Source organism: Strongyloides ratti, assembly GCF_001040885.1.
Source record: "Strongyloides ratti genome assembly S_ratti_ED321, chromosome : 2".
Taxonomy (NCBI): Eukaryota; Metazoa; Nematoda; class Chromadorea; order Rhabditida; family Strongyloididae; genus Strongyloides; species Strongyloides ratti.
The window spans coordinates 3403524-3418781 of record NC_037308.1 but is presented as its reverse complement, the minus strand read 5'-3'; the positions used below and the strand labels follow the sequence as shown (position 1 = coordinate 3418781).

The 15258-nt window shown below is 24.8% G+C and overlaps 7 protein-coding genes across 7 annotated transcripts; 3 read left to right on the top strand and 4 right to left on the bottom strand.

Annotated features, from left to right (window-relative positions):
* Positions 1 to 1229: 1229 nt before the first annotated feature.
* Positions 1230 to 2432, bottom strand: SRAE_2000106700 (Dehydrogenase, E1 component domain and Pyruvate dehydrogenase (acetyl-transferring) E1 component, alpha subunit, subgroup y family-containing protein; the record flags this gene model as incomplete). The annotated part of the gene is made up of 1 exon (XM_024651975.1): positions 1230 to 2432. The coding sequence occupies one exon, from the start codon at positions 2430 to 2432 to the stop codon at positions 1230 to 1232; it is 1203 nt and encodes a 400-aa protein (XP_024505598.1).
* A 1660-nt stretch (positions 2433 to 4092) lies between these two features.
* Positions 4093 to 4985, top strand: SRAE_2000106600 (Mitochondrial carnitine/acylcarnitine carrier protein; the record flags this gene model as incomplete). Its single annotated transcript, XM_024651973.1, has 2 exons — positions 4093 to 4588; positions 4633 to 4985. The coding sequence occupies 2 exons, from the start codon at positions 4093 to 4095 to the stop codon at positions 4983 to 4985; spliced, it is 849 nt and encodes a 282-aa protein (XP_024505597.1).
* Positions 4986 to 5071: 86 nt separating this feature from the next.
* On the bottom strand, positions 5072 to 5678 carry SRAE_2000106500 (Partner of Y14 and mago; the record flags this gene model as incomplete). The annotated part of the gene is made up of 3 exons (XM_024651972.1): positions 5072 to 5188; positions 5231 to 5518; positions 5565 to 5678. 3 exons carry the CDS (start codon positions 5676 to 5678, stop codon positions 5072 to 5074), a joined length of 519 nt encoding a protein of 172 aa, XP_024505596.1.
* Positions 5679 to 6680: 1002 nt separating this feature from the next.
* Positions 6681 to 8230, top strand: SRAE_2000106400 (Zinc finger, C2H2-type matrin domain and Domain of unknown function DUF3449 domain-containing protein; the record flags this gene model as incomplete). The annotated part of the gene is made up of 3 exons (XM_024651971.1): positions 6681 to 6776; positions 6815 to 7174; positions 7217 to 8230. The coding sequence occupies 3 exons, from the start codon at positions 6681 to 6683 to the stop codon at positions 8228 to 8230; spliced, it is 1470 nt and encodes a 489-aa protein (XP_024505595.1).
* Positions 8231 to 8245: 15 nt separating this feature from the next.
* On the bottom strand, positions 8246 to 9834 carry SRAE_2000106300 (Metallophosphoesterase 1; the record flags this gene model as incomplete). Its single annotated transcript, XM_024651970.1, has 3 exons — positions 8246 to 8638; positions 8968 to 9730; positions 9773 to 9834. The coding sequence occupies 3 exons, from the start codon at positions 9832 to 9834 to the stop codon at positions 8246 to 8248; spliced, it is 1218 nt and encodes a 405-aa protein (XP_024505594.1).
* A 1313-nt stretch (positions 9835 to 11147) lies between these two features.
* Positions 11148 to 13313, top strand: SRAE_2000106200 (Tyrosine-protein kinase Src64B; the record flags this gene model as incomplete). The annotated part of the gene is made up of 3 exons (XM_024651969.1): positions 11148 to 11463; positions 11871 to 11973; positions 12026 to 13313. 3 exons carry the CDS (start codon positions 11148 to 11150, stop codon positions 13311 to 13313), a joined length of 1707 nt encoding a protein of 568 aa, XP_024505593.1.
* Positions 13314 to 13510: 197 nt separating this feature from the next.
* On the bottom strand, positions 13511 to 15126 carry SRAE_2000106100 (Proteasome component (PCI) domain and Winged helix-turn-helix DNA-binding domain and Eukaryotic translation initiation factor 3 subunit E family and Eukaryotic translation initiation factor 3 subunit E, N-terminal domain-containing protein; the record flags this gene model as incomplete). The annotated part of the gene is made up of 3 exons (XM_024651968.1): positions 13511 to 14080; positions 14337 to 14987; positions 15037 to 15126. The coding sequence occupies 3 exons, from the start codon at positions 15124 to 15126 to the stop codon at positions 13511 to 13513; spliced, it is 1311 nt and encodes a 436-aa protein (XP_024505592.1).
* Between the last annotated feature and the right edge of the window lie 132 nt (positions 15127 to 15258).

The following is a 15258-nucleotide window of genomic DNA, read 5'->3' as shown; positions in this document are numbered from 1 at the left end:
ATTTTTTTTTATTTGATAAAAATATTATATATACTTTTTGTGATACAAATATATATATAAAAAAATAGAATAATATATTTATTTTTCTCATATTTTATTTTGTATTTTTTTTTTCAATATCTCAAGCATCTTTTGTAAAGTTTTATTTTAATCAAACTTTTTACCATTAAACAAAGTAGTTTCTATTATTTCAAAATAGAACTATTATATTTATTTTTAAATGTATTATGTATAACTATAATAAATCAAATCTCATGTATAATTTTGGTAGCCCATTCTCTTTGTCATATACTATCATTATATGTATCAATGTACCTACTAGTGCCATAACAAAATATCCAACAACAGCTTGCCATTTTATATAATTTCTTTTAAATAGAGGATGTTATTTAATGGAAAACCCTGCCTTCTTTTGCTGGTTATAAAAACTAAAAATGAGTTGCCATTTTATTCAAACATTTTATTTCCATAAAATTATTTATTCATACAATTTCTACATACAGATGCAGGTTGGGTCTTTATGGAATCTATATCACATAAGGCACAACGTTGGCATCTCTATGTTCAATTGTATATAATTTATTTTAAAAAAAAATTTTTATTTTCATATATATGTCAATTATTTATTCAATGTTATCAATAAACAGATAAGTTATCATTATTTTTATAATATTATATTTTTAATTTAATTAATTTAAAACAAAAGAAATAAAAACTTATAAAATTAAGAATTTTATTGTATTTAAATAAATTAATGTAACTTTTAATTTCTAAAATTTTATAAAAACAATTATTCATTAAAATTTAACCAACATATATTAAAAAAAAAATAATGGAAAAAAAAGCAACTAAGATTATAATGATTTAAAGTACTTAAACTTATTTCCTTTTAAAATATTAAGTTTTATATATTACATTTTAATTATCCAATAAACATTTTTTTGACATCAAATAATTTTATGAAATGTTAAAAAAAATTTTTAATTAAACTATAAAATACAGTTTAATTATTATCTTTTTAACTTAAAGATAATGTTTTATAAAAATATATTTGAATAAAAAAACTACATAAAGTAATTATTTTTAAATTTAATAAAAAAAAATTTAATAATAATACCGTCAAAAACTTTTTATAAATAAAATACATTTTAATTATTTTTATAATTTATTTTATAATAAATTCAAAAATCTTTCTAATGTGTATAAAAAAAAACTAAACAAACATCTATTTATCTTGCTTCACCAAATTTTATTGTTGGTATTCCTTTAGAAGTTAAAAGTTCGTCAGTTGTCTTGAATTCCTGGACTTTTGAAGATTCCAAAGTTGTTCCACGAATATAAACATTTGGAGTATTGTAATATACATCAGTATACAAAGCTTCTTGTGGAATTATTTGCCCATTTGTAGCTACTTTTACAGCTTCATCTACCAATTGTCTAACTTCTTTATCAATGGCCTTTAAATCTTCTTCTGTTGCGAGATCTGAAGTTATTAAACGGTCTTTAAACCCTGTAATAGCATCTCTTGTTTTTCTAACATTTTGAATTTCATCACGAGTTCTATAACTTGTACCGGGATCAGACATTGAATGACCAGTATATCTATAAGTAGCCATTTCAAGCATTAATGGTCCATTACCAGCAGCACAATATTCTTTACAAAATTTAATAGCTTCACGGACTGCAAGAATATCCATACCATCAACATAGATTCCTGGTATATAATCTCCTCTTGTATAATAATCTGTGGAAGCAGAGGAACGTTGTACAGATGTTCCCATACCATATCCATTATTTTCGCAAATATAAACAACTGGAAGATTCATTAATGCAGCCATATTAGTAGATTCAAAAAGTTGCCCTTGATTAGCAGCACCATCTCCATAAAGAGTTAAACATATATTTGGTTTATTGTTATATTTCATAGCAAAGGCAATTCCAGTACCTAAAGCTTGTTGAGCTCCAACAATTCCATTACCACCATAGAAATTTTTTTCATACATATGCATAGAACCACCTTTTCCATAAACATTTCCATTGACATTACCTGTTAATTCAGATAATACACTAGCAACAGAAGCTCCCATTAAATGAACCCATCCATGACAACGGTAAGCTGTAATAACAGCATCATCAGGATCAAGAACTGATTTCATACCAACAGCACATGCTTCTTGGCCAGTATAAAGATGACAAAATCCTCTGATTTTTTTTTCTTTGTATAAATTACCAGCAGCAGTTTCAAGACGTCTAATTGTTTGCATCTCTTTATAATACTTTAAACCATCATCTCTTGTCAATTCTGATTCAGTATTTGGTCCTTTATCAAGTTTATGAAGTTTGAATGGTTTAACATTAAAAGTAGAACTATTTGCTAGTGAGCGAGAAAAGATAAGTGGAACTCCAGTTAAAGAACGATTCATAAGACTCATTGTAACTAAAAAAATAATTAAAATTAAAAAAAAATAATTTGTATTTGGTTTAATTATCTTTAACGTCAATAACTTTTAAACTTTTTAAATTAACAATTTATATTAAATTCAAGAAGAAATTTATTTTCAAAAGTATCTTCCTAAGCTAGATGATGAATAGGGACAACTTCTTTGTGCAATTTTTAATTTTAAAATATTGTCTCTACGCAAAAATTTTTAAATTTAATCGATTAAAATATCAAAGAAGTTAGACAACAAACTTTTAGATAACTTAAATAAAATAAAAAATGTTTCTATGATAAATTTTTTTAAAATAAACTATGAATTGTAAATAGTTATTTAACATAAAATTCATTATAAACAAAATGTTAATTTACATTTTTTTTGGAAAAACTATTATTTTCTAAATATGAAGCAATTCATTCCTTTTATAAATTTCATTTTTTTAAAATCCACAACTTTACTTAAAATTATATGTAATAAAAAACATGTAAAATTTATCTTACTATAGCCATAATAAATATTAATCATTAGAATAAAAATAGTATTTTATAAAAATAAATTATTAATGATATTTAATTATAAAAAAAACACATTACTTTTAAATATCCAGGCAAAAAAATCTATATATAGAATTTTATAATTTTTGAGTTTACATCGATATTAACAATGATAAAAAATATTATTTAAAAAAAAAATAATAAGATGTCATGCTAATAAAAATAGCTTAAAGTTATAAGGATGTTAATAAAACATAAATAAAAAATTATACAACCAATAATTATCACTATTAATATATATATTAAAAAAATTATTGTAATTGTTTAAGATTGAAAAATCGATCAAATAGTAGAAATTCTTAAATATCTTTTATTTAGCATGTATATATTGCAGCACTTACATAATATAAATCTACAAAAAAAAGTTTTATAAAATAAAACGCAAATATACCAAACTATTAATTCCTAATATAGTAGAGAAATTCTAAGATTTCTATTAACTCGAAAAAATTTTATATTTAAAAAAAATTATATATCAATTGAAATTTCAAAATTGTAATACAAACGTCAATGAATATCCTAGTACATGTTTTCATAACTTTGTGCACATAATATATAAAAAAAAATGTCGATAGATAAGAACAACAATGTGGCCAAAAATTACAAACTTTAGGTACCAAATGATTAAATATGTTTACTTAATAATTCGTCAAAGAACCATACTATTTGGGAAAAAGATAGTCTCCAGCACTAGAAATTTTCTTCTACTTTGAAAATTTAAGTAAGTAATAATTTTAGAAAAAAAATTAGTGATATTGATTTTTTCAAAAGATAAACATACGTCAATTTAAAAAAAAAATAATTATTGGTTAACCTGAATGGTAGATCATTAAATTCTCAAGTATTAAAATCTTACCTACATTTTTCTGTGTAAGATATATTTTTGGTACAAAATCATTTTTTTATTTAAAATCAAAAAAAATTTTATAATATAATTTTGATTGTTAATATGATAAAAAATGAAGTCTTAATTATTTTTTAAGAAATTAATATAAAATAAATTGTTCGCTTTAAGAATTATTATTGGAATGGTATAAAAACATTATACCATAATTTAATTATAAACTTAAAACTTTTTAAAAAAATTATTGTGAATTTATATGGATACCAAAACATTATATATAAATTCGATATCTGGTTCATTTGCTGCTGTAAATGCTTCAATTGTTGGATTACCATTTGATACAATTAAGACACGTCTACAAGCATCAGAAAAAGGAAAATTTAAAGGACCAGTAGATTGCTTTAAAAAAACATTTATTAATGAAGGCTTTAGGGGATTGTTTAGAGGATTTATTCCAATTGTTCTTACATGTGGACCAACATATGGTCTATATTATGTTATTAACCAATATTCCTTAAATTTCCTTACACCTAATAAATTAGAAATTAATAATTTACCCATCTGGAAAGAGGTTACATGTGGAGGAATTGCTGGAGCAGCAATTTGTGGAATTTTAACACCAGGAGAAAGAATTAAATGTTATATACAAGTAAAAACAAAAAAAATATCTGTTATCAAAGCTATAAAAGATATTATATCAACGGATGGGATACATTCACTTTATAGAGGATTTGGTGCAACACTTATTAGAGGTATTTTCATTAAATAAATTTAAAAAAAAATAGTTTTGTTATAGAAATACCCATGGGTGCTGCATATTTTTCATCTTATAATATAATAAGAAATAATATAACTCAACCAAATGAAAATTTACCATTATGGAAAATTTTAGTTGTAGGATCCATTGCAGGTATTTGTGGTTGGACTGCTGCATTACCTGGTGATGTTGTAAAAACAAAAATTCAATCTTCTATTGGTTCAAACAGAAAAATCAAAATATTTGAAGTAGCAAAAGAATTATTTAAAACAAAAGGAATAAAAGGTTTTTTTATTGGATATGTACCTATTGTTTTAAGATCTATTCCTGTAAATGCTGTATATTTTGCATCATGTGAAAGTATGAAATCATTAATGGTTGATAGATCTTAAATATATTTATACAATTAAAGTAAAATTTATTTTAAATACCCAAAAATGATACAATTTTTGTGTAATATTATTATCATTATAAAAAATTACATTTTTTCAATTTTATCTAATAATTCTGTAATCTCATTTTCAATCTCTTGTCTCCTTTTTATTTTTTCAAGCTGATTTTGCTGAGGTTTTATTTCACCTTTATCAATTTTTTCCTAAATAAAAATAATTTAAAATTGTTTAAATGGCAAACATACAACTAATGAATTGATATCATTAATCTTTTTCCGCAAATTAAATACCTTTCTTTGATATTGATCCTTAACAGTAATACAAGCATTAGGTTTTTCAATAGCGGCAACAGGTATACTACAATTTTCAGAAGTTAAAGTATCTCCACTAACTTTTGTATTGCAAACAGATTTTGTTAAAATTCTGTTTTTCATCATACTACTAGGTGAGAATACTGATGATATAGAAGAACTGTCATTTCCACGTACAACTCTATTAAGGCGTAATTTTGGATCATAACGAGGTTGTTCATCCTATAAAAATTATAAATAATTTTCTGAAACAATAAAATAGATTTACCTGAGGAATATATCCATCTTTTACTTTCCGTTCTTTTCTCCATGTACCATCAGGTCTTCTTGAAGCTGCAATATACGTTTGGCCATCTTTTGCCTTTATTCTTACATCACCCATACTTTAAAAAAATAAAAACAAAAAATTTGTGCAATAACTAGTTAGAAGAGCTAGTAAAATATAAAAAAAATATACAAACAAAACAAACTTAGCTAACCACTAACTCACCAGTGATATGTTTGTAGTTCTTCATATATCTGTGAAAGTTAAATTTGCTTTTTCTAACTTTATAAAATACATACTTCCAATGATAATCTTGTTAAGATGTTAAAAAAGTGGAACATTAAATTATAAATTATATATAACTGCGAAAATTAAATATAAACTTGAAAAAGTTTCATGAAATATATTATAATAAATTTAATAAAATTGATATATTAAACTAAGACATTTTCCTTATAAATATGTGATAATATTTATAATAAAAAAAACAAACTATGTTACATGTGCAAATTGAAACTTGTTGCATTAAGGTAAAATCAAATAAAATGACTATTTAAACTATACAATATAAATATAAAATGATAACCAATAAATTTATAATTGTACTATAAAAAATTTATTTATACTTTTTTTTATTAAAAATGATAAAAAAATGCCGACAAAAACTAATTTTTAAATTATCAATTAACAAGAAAGTGAAACAAAAGACAATTCCTATTTCTTTGTTATACCAGTAAGAGATTGCATATATCTTTGTTTATCATTAATTAAATATTTAAAATGTATAACTTTATTTTTAACATTTTTTATAAATTATTTTTTTACATAATATCATAATAGTTATTTAATTTCTTTTTAAAAAATTGCTTTCTTTTTGTAAGCTTCCTGATATTTTTTTTATTTACACAATAAAAAAAGTTATGGTAATGAATATAACAATTAAGATAAATAAATTTTTTTTTTTTACATAAATTGTTAAAAAATAAATTTTTTGGTGAGTTCATGAATTAAAATAAAGGGATGTACAAGTTGGTTTTACAACGATAAAGTTTATTGGGAAAGTGTAATAGGAAGCTGTATTTTATATGTTTTGCTTGTTCATGTTATAATTTTATCAGTATGGAATCATTACTTGAAGAACAGCGGCATCATTTAGAAGAAAGGGAACGTTTGGAAAAAGCTTATTGTGATGAAGGATTAGCTGATCATAAAACAGTATGTTTTTATTTTAATTATTATTTAACTTTTTTTAGCATAAAGCTAAATTAAACTCAGAACATAAATGTAGGGAATATATTGAAAGATATATAAATTTATCCAAACAAATTCATGATATTTTGGATGATCCTGAAGGAAAGTTAGATTTTGAAAAGAATAGAATGATAAGTGCACATCCATTTGTGGAATTTTATAAAGATTACAAAGATTTAAAAGATTATTACAAAGTTAATACAGATGAAGTTGGACCCTCATTAACAGTGGAATTTCAGAAGGTGTATGAAGAAATTGGAAATGAAGCTGACATGATAGATTTTACAGATGAGGAAGGATATGGAAAATTTTTAGATTTAACAAATTTACTACTATCCTATTTAAATTTAAAAGATGTTAAGGTAAGATAATACTTTTTTTTAAATAATTTTTTATATTTGTAGAAAATTGAATATCTTGAGTATGTTTCAAGTTTTGATAATTTTGAAAAAATTTCTGAGACAACCAAGAAAAGTGGTACTTACAGAAATTATTTAGTTGAGTTACATGATTATTTATATAGTTTTATCAAAAGAAGTAAACCTTTGGTAAATATTGATGCCAGATTAAAAGAATCAGATAAAAAATGTATAAATGAAATAAAGAAAAATTCTTCATCTATATTTGAAAAATCAGGATTATTAAATTTAGATGAATTTAATACTTCAGAGGAGCTTGAAGCTTTAGGATTAAATAGATTAAAGGAGGCACTTTTAGCTTTGAATCTCAAATGTGGAGGAACATTAAAAGAGAGAGCCGAAAGATTATGGGCTACTAAAGGAAAAACAAGGGATGAAATTATATCTAATAAAAAATTGATAAAACAAAATGACACAAATAATGAAAAAAAAGAAGTTTTTGTTAAACAAACAGAGAAAAAGATTAAGTTAATGAGCTCTATTTTAAAAGAGGCTATTGAAGCAACAAAAGAAAATATACAAAGGAAACAAGCAAGAGGATTTGTTGAAGAGGAAGAAGATACAATTGATGATGCTGCAGTTGAAGAAGCTTTAGAGGAGGCAGAGAATGATGATGGTGTTCCATATAATCCAAAAAATCTTCCATTAGGATGGGATGGAAAACCTATTCCATATTGGTTATATAAACTTCATGGATTAAATATTCCATATAGTTGTGAAATTTGTGGAAATCAAGTTTATAAAGGACCTAAAAATTTTCAAAAACATTTTACTGAATGGAGACATTCACATGGGCTTCGTTGTTTAGGAATACAAAACTCTGCACATTTTGTAAATATAACTAAGGCAGAAGATGCAAAGTTACTATGGGAGAAATTACAAATTCAACAAGATTCCTCAAAATGGAATGCTGAAATTGAAGAGGAGTACGAAGATAATTTGGGTAATGTTATAACTAAAAAAACATATGAAGATTTGAAACGTCAACGTTTATTGTAATTTTTGTTTTTATTTTTAATTAATAAATTTTGAAGCAAAGTCAATATATTTATTTACTGTATTTCCTAGTATATGACTACAAGATTTTCCTTGAAGTGGATGATTTGTATCTAACTCAATTGTTCCTAGATTATAAGCTCTTGGTAAGTATGTCTCATCATCATTTTCATCATAATTAAAAAATGTTGTTGGAACGGGAATTTCTATCACTTTATAGCATAGATCAGCATTTTTAACATTACATTGATGAAATATTTTGATGACTAGTTCTAAGTCACTGACAAGGTAATCTTCAATTACCTTATCTATATAAAAATTTCCATCATGATCTGTAGTAGTTGTCATTTCAATATCACTTACATATGATTTATCTATTTCCCACAATTCAACATCAACATTTTTTGATGCCTTAAAATCACATGAAACTTTACCTGCAACAATTACTCTTTTTTTTAACAGATAATTTATTGTATCACCAACATTTATTATTATAACAAAATATATAATTAAAAAGATACACCAATTCATTACACTAATAAAATATATAAATACTTTCGAAATTTATTTATTAATATATCAAAGAAATTTATAAATTAATCGTATTTATTATTTAAAAAATTATAATACTTACGAAATTTTGTACATTGTATAAATATAAAATAAATTATAAATAATAAAATACTAATTATATATGTTATGATTACTATATTTTCATGGGGTATAAAACATATATTTACCTTAACTTCATCATTATCATAAACAACTAAAAGAAAAGATGGCATAGGATTATTTCTCCATGAAAATGAAGCTACAGTATATTCTGTAATATTATTATGCTTAATTTTGCATCCATAATGTGTATGACCACTAAAAACAACTTTTGGATTTAATTTATCAATGATAAATTTAGTTGAATTTTTACTTAAACAATCCCACTTTTCTCTAAATATTTCTGATTGTCTAATTTCAATATCTCTTAATTCATCACCTCCTTCACATTTCATATCATTATTTCTATATAATGGAAAATGCATCAAAACAGTTGGTTGCTTTTGTTTCATTGAAATTTTTGTTTTATTATTTTTTAGTAATTCTTTTGCACTGTTATTAATTTCATTACTAATTCTTTCAATTTCCATTTCTGCCATACTACATAATCGACAATAATCTCCATGCATAGCCATTGAATTTACAAGGACAAATGTTTCTTTTTTTAATTTTACTACACCAACTGGTGAACTGTTTGGAAATACTTTACTAAACAATAATTCACTTTGAGGGTTAATATAATCATGAAAACCAATATCATGATTACCAACTACTACATGTCTCTCAGTATTTCTATTTACTTTAAATAATTCATCAAATCTATAAACATATCTCTCAAATCCTTCTTTATTACTCCATTTTCCTTCATCAAAAATATCACCCAAAAAAAATGTTGCATCTGGTGATAGAAGTGTAAGAGAAGTTTGAAATGACCTCCACATTTGCCATTCTCTTTTTAATAAAAATTAGTTAAAAACATATATTTAAACTTACCTTCTCAATTTATCAAACCAATGACCTCTAAAAGGGCCTAATAAATGGGTATCTGATATCATAAATGTTTTCAATGAATTTTGATTATGTTTTGGCCATTTACATTTTAAAAAAAATACATAATATATTAGAAATTCATTCCAAATAAATATAGATATAGGAAAAATTAATAACAATTTTCTCAATTTTGACATAATTTTTCTTGTTTTTATTTTAAAACTTTTGTACACTCATTTAAGTATAACTAAAAAAATATTTTTTTTTAAAGTAGTTGAAGATTTAGGACATTCAGATGAATATTTTAACTGAAATGTAAAATCTTTCCAGTAATAAATTGTTTTTATTAATTTTATGTATATAACTATATTTAACATTATATTAAAAGTTTTAATATCCAATAAACAAAAGTAGATAAGGATATAATTCAATATAAGGGTAAACAAGTAATTTATCTTTTAATGATTGATTATTTTTAAAAAAAAAACAGTCAGAAGAATAGAAAATTTAACTTCTTAAGATACATCAACTTTAACTATCGATTAGTCAGTGTGATAGAAAACTTTTTTGTTATTACTATAGTAGATATAAAAAAAATTTAATATGGTTAAATAAATACTAAGATAGTTTTTATTTGAGTTTGAATAATGTCAATATTATTTGATTTTTGACAAAAAAATTTTATTTATAAACCCATCTAGTACTCTTTTCTTCAATTTTCAATTACAAATATTTCTGACACATCTATACAAGATAATGAATACAAAGAAGTAAGTGAAATTGTAGAAATAACGATTTAAAGATATATTTTGGTCTCTCGTCATCTTTGTAAAATGATGTCCAAAGTAAATGAGAACAGAACAGTGACATTATCCAGTTACTTGTATTCATTTATTAGGAAGCAGTATCTATTAGTATGCCTGCAATTTCTAAATAACTTTAATCACTTTATATTAAGAATGTTTTTTTTTTTAGGTATAGTTATTGATATAAACTAAATGTAATTGAGAAACATATATTAATTATAGTTCTTTTATAATAATTTACTAACAACCTCATAGCTTAATTTCAAGTTTAAACTCGTCATCGTGTACTATATTATAATCAATAATTTGTAGCAGCTGCTCACACGTAGTGACCCTATTGCGTCAAAGTTAAATAGTGTATTAACAATTTATTTCTTTAAATGTGAATTTACTTTTTAATTTTTATTAAAATTATTTTACTATTGTTGTTTTAATTTTAATAGTAGTTTTAAAATTGTTACTTTATATTGTAAAATTGTATTTTAACGTTATAATATATAGATTTTATAATTTATATTTTATTGATATTTATTTTAAGTGAGTAGAATATATTGGATTAACAAGTTCTCAAAATGGGAAGTTGTTTTTCTAAACCAAAAGCTCAACAAGTTGATAAAAATGAGTCTCAAGAAATGATGACACAGTGCCAAAACTGGATAAAAAGTGGTGATAACAATCAACATCATCATCCAATTCCTGATCGTTATGGAACACCAAAAATGTCTGGTCAAATGGGGACTCCTACAATGTTTCATTTAAATCACTCAAATTCAATTGACCACAATCCATCCTTAATTCATGAAGTAACTGTTGGAGGGGGTAATAAAATGACAATGGATATTAATAGTCGTCAAGGAAATAATATTCATAATGGAACACCAATTCAAGGTAAGTATAGAGTAGTGAGATAGAAGAAAATATATATTACTGGTTTTTTTTTTATAATTTTTTAAAGCTAAAGATTACCGTTGTAGTATAACAAATATAAGATGAATATTCTTTTTTTATTTTTAAAACACGTTTTACCATTCATTAAGAATCAAAATAATGGTATTTTTTATTATTTAACTCAAAAATTATTTTACTTTAAAGTTAAAAAATTTGTTATAATAAGGCATACTTTATATATATTATTTCTTTAAGTTATTTTTATTTTTGGGGATTAACAATTTTCTTATTTTATTCTATATATATTGGTCAAAATTTTTTATAACTAAAATAATTCATGAAAAATTAATAATATATTCAATTAAAAATGCGTTTGAAATTTTCAATTTTTTCATTTGATATTTTAGATCATGGTAAGGATAAACTTGTTGCATTATATCCATATGATTCAAGAGCCGAGGGAGATTTATCATTTAAAAAGGGAGATGTTATGTATTTATTAGATAATTCGTAAGTACTATTTTTATTTTATTAGATATTTAATAAAAAAATTAAACTTTAGAAATTCGGATTGGTGGTATGTAAGACATTCAAAGGGTGGAACTGGATATGTGCCAAGAAATTTTGTTGCAAGGCAACAAACACTAGAAAGTGAGGAATGGTTTGCAGGACGAATTCCCCGGAATCGTGCTGAAAAACTTGTGTTATCAAATAACTTGCCTAAAGGAACATTTCTTATAAGAGAACGTGAAACAGATGTAAAAGAATATGCTTTAACAATAAGAGATTCTGATGATGGTAGAGTAGGATCTGTTAAACATTATAAAATTAAAAAATTAGACGGTGACAAAGGGTATTTTATTACAACTAAACGAACTTTTCAAACACTAACAGATTTAGTTTCATATTATTCTGAGTTGTCAGATGGTTTATGTTGTCAATTAACGTTCCCAGCTCCAAGAATAGCTCCAATTAGGCCGGACCTCAGCCATGATACTCAACAAAATTGGGAAATTCCAAGGAATCAATTACAATTAAAAAGAAAATTAGGAGATGGTAACTTTGGAGAAGTTTGGTATGGTAAATGGAGAGGAATTGTTGAAGTAGCAATTAAAACGATGAAACCGGGTACAATGTCACCAGAAGCTTTTCTACAAGAAGCCCAAATAATGAAACAATGTGATCATCCAAATCTTGTTAAATTATATGCCGTTTGTACAAAAGAAGAACCTTTTTACATAATTACTGAATATATGGTAAATGGAAGTTTATTAGCTTATCTTCGTGATCAAACAAATCAAATTAGTTTACAGGCTAGTGTTGATATGTGTGCACAAATTGCAAATGGTATGATGTATTTAGAAGAAAGAAAACTTGTTCATCGAGATTTAGCAGCAAGAAATGTATTAGTTGGTGAGAAAATATCAGGAGTACCTGTTGTTAAAGTAGCTGATTTTGGATTGGCAAGAAAATTGATGGATGAAGATATTTACGAGGCAAGAACAGGTGCTAAATTCCCTGTTAAATGGAGTTGTATATTAGCAGCAACATGTGGTAATTTTACAACTAAATCAGATGTTTGGTCGTATGGTATACTGTTATACGAGATATTTACAAGAGGGCAGGTACCTTATCCTGGAATGCACAACAGAGAAGTTATTGAACAAGTTGAACTAGGTTATAGAATGCCATGTCCTCGAAGTTGCCCTGAACAAATTTACCACGAAGTAATGCTTAAATGTTGGGATAAAAATCCAGATCGAAGGCCTACCTTTGATCATTTATATCATTTCTTCGATGATTATTTTGTAAGCACTCAACCTAACTATGTACCACCATCACAAAATTAAATCTTCGACATATCATTCTTTATGTTTAAAACTGCCTAAGAAGAAAAGTATTTAACGATTAAGGTATGTTGTCAACATGCTTTAAAATAATTTTTTTTGTTTATAATTGTAAATTTATATGGATTTCCATAACTTATAAATTATTGGTTTTTTTATATTTAATAAATTTTAAATTTATCAACAACAATAATAATATTTTAATAAACTTCATTATCTTGAACTTCACGTTCTAATTGTATTTTTTCTAAATTCATAACCATAGAATGAATGCGTGTGTAAATACGTTTGGTGCTTTCCATTACTTGTTCATGAAGTGATTGAACATTAGGTGTCATTACGACTTCCCTATTTTGAGAGTCAATCTTGGCACCTTCAATCTTATATTTTCTAATTAAATCAACAATCCATTTTTCAGCTTCTTCTGTATCCATATTGAGACGTTCGGCTAACATATCAAGTTTAACACAATTATGAATGCGGCAAAAACTTTCAAAAACAAGTAAACGACAGGCTTCATTAAATTCATCAGCATATGCAGTAAGGAAAAAATCGTTAGCTAAAACTCCTTGACATTGTTTAAGATATTTTTGAGCTTCATTAAAATCATATTTAATATATAAACATGTTAAAAATTCAGTAATGGGATCTTTATAATGTTCACCATAAGATTCAAGAAGTTTGACAAGTTCCTTTAAGCTATTTGTTTGTTTATGTTTACTTGTGACAATGGCTACAGCAAGATATCTCAAAAGATGAGGTGAAACAATCTAAAAAAAATATTAATTATTATAAAAAAAAATGTTTTTTTTTAATTGTTTGATGGGGTACTGGCGCAAGACTATTATTGAATCTTACGCCTAAGTTACCACAGTTTTAATTTTGCGTCAACAAAATTTCAATGAAATTGATGCCAAATTTGAAACTCATTACATTCGTAGTGACAAATCAGACAGTGACGCGCATCGAACTAACGATGCTCGTTAGAAGAAAATAAGCACAGTTTTTTAAGCCATTAAAACATACCTGAATAGCATTAGCATATTGTTGAACATTCAAAAACATATCAATAATTTCATCTCTTCCTTCTGGATTGTTGAAACAAACAAAAAGAGCCCAATGCATAACCCATGCACGATGTTTAATAAGTTCAATTTCATCATTAAAAGGATTATTTTCAATAAACAGCCTTATTCTCATTAAATCATTTTTAGCATGGACCCATTCTTGAAGAAGAATTTCAGAAGCAAGCTTTCCATACAATGCATTCAAAAAATTTTTATCTGTTGGTGATACTAATGTTCTATAATACATTAGCATATTAGCAGAAGTATTGTAATTTCCACATTCATATAAAAATTTAGCATATTTGAAAAGTGTGTCAAGCATCTCAGGTTTAAAACCATGTTTTGCTGATAACAATTCTATTAATTTTGTACCACTTTCACGTTCACTTTTGTTTTCAATCAATTCTTTAACTTCAGGTTTTTCTAAAATTGTTAAAATTTCATCTGCCTCCTCCTTAAGTCTTTTTCTTTGAGCCAATATCTCATCTTTTCTTGTAATTAATCCTTCTGGAATCTTATCCTTGGGATATGTTTCAATAAGACTATCAATCATATTTGTTTTCAGTAAAACATTACGTTGTACCTTAACTAAACTTTCTTCTGAATAAATCTAAAAAATATATGTAAAAAATATTAAAATATATTTCAATTAATCATACCTTTCTGGCTTCAATAAATTCTAATAATGGAATTACGAGATGAACATCGAAAAAAGGTGTCATACGATAAGTTAAATCGAAATCAGCCATTCTGAAAAATGTTGGAAAAACTAAATATTTTAATTATTTTTGTTGTATAAAGAAAAGTTGACGAATTTCCAAAATTATCTGTTTGGGAATAATTTTGATTTAAATTGGAGGAATGCCTCTAGAAGATGTGCG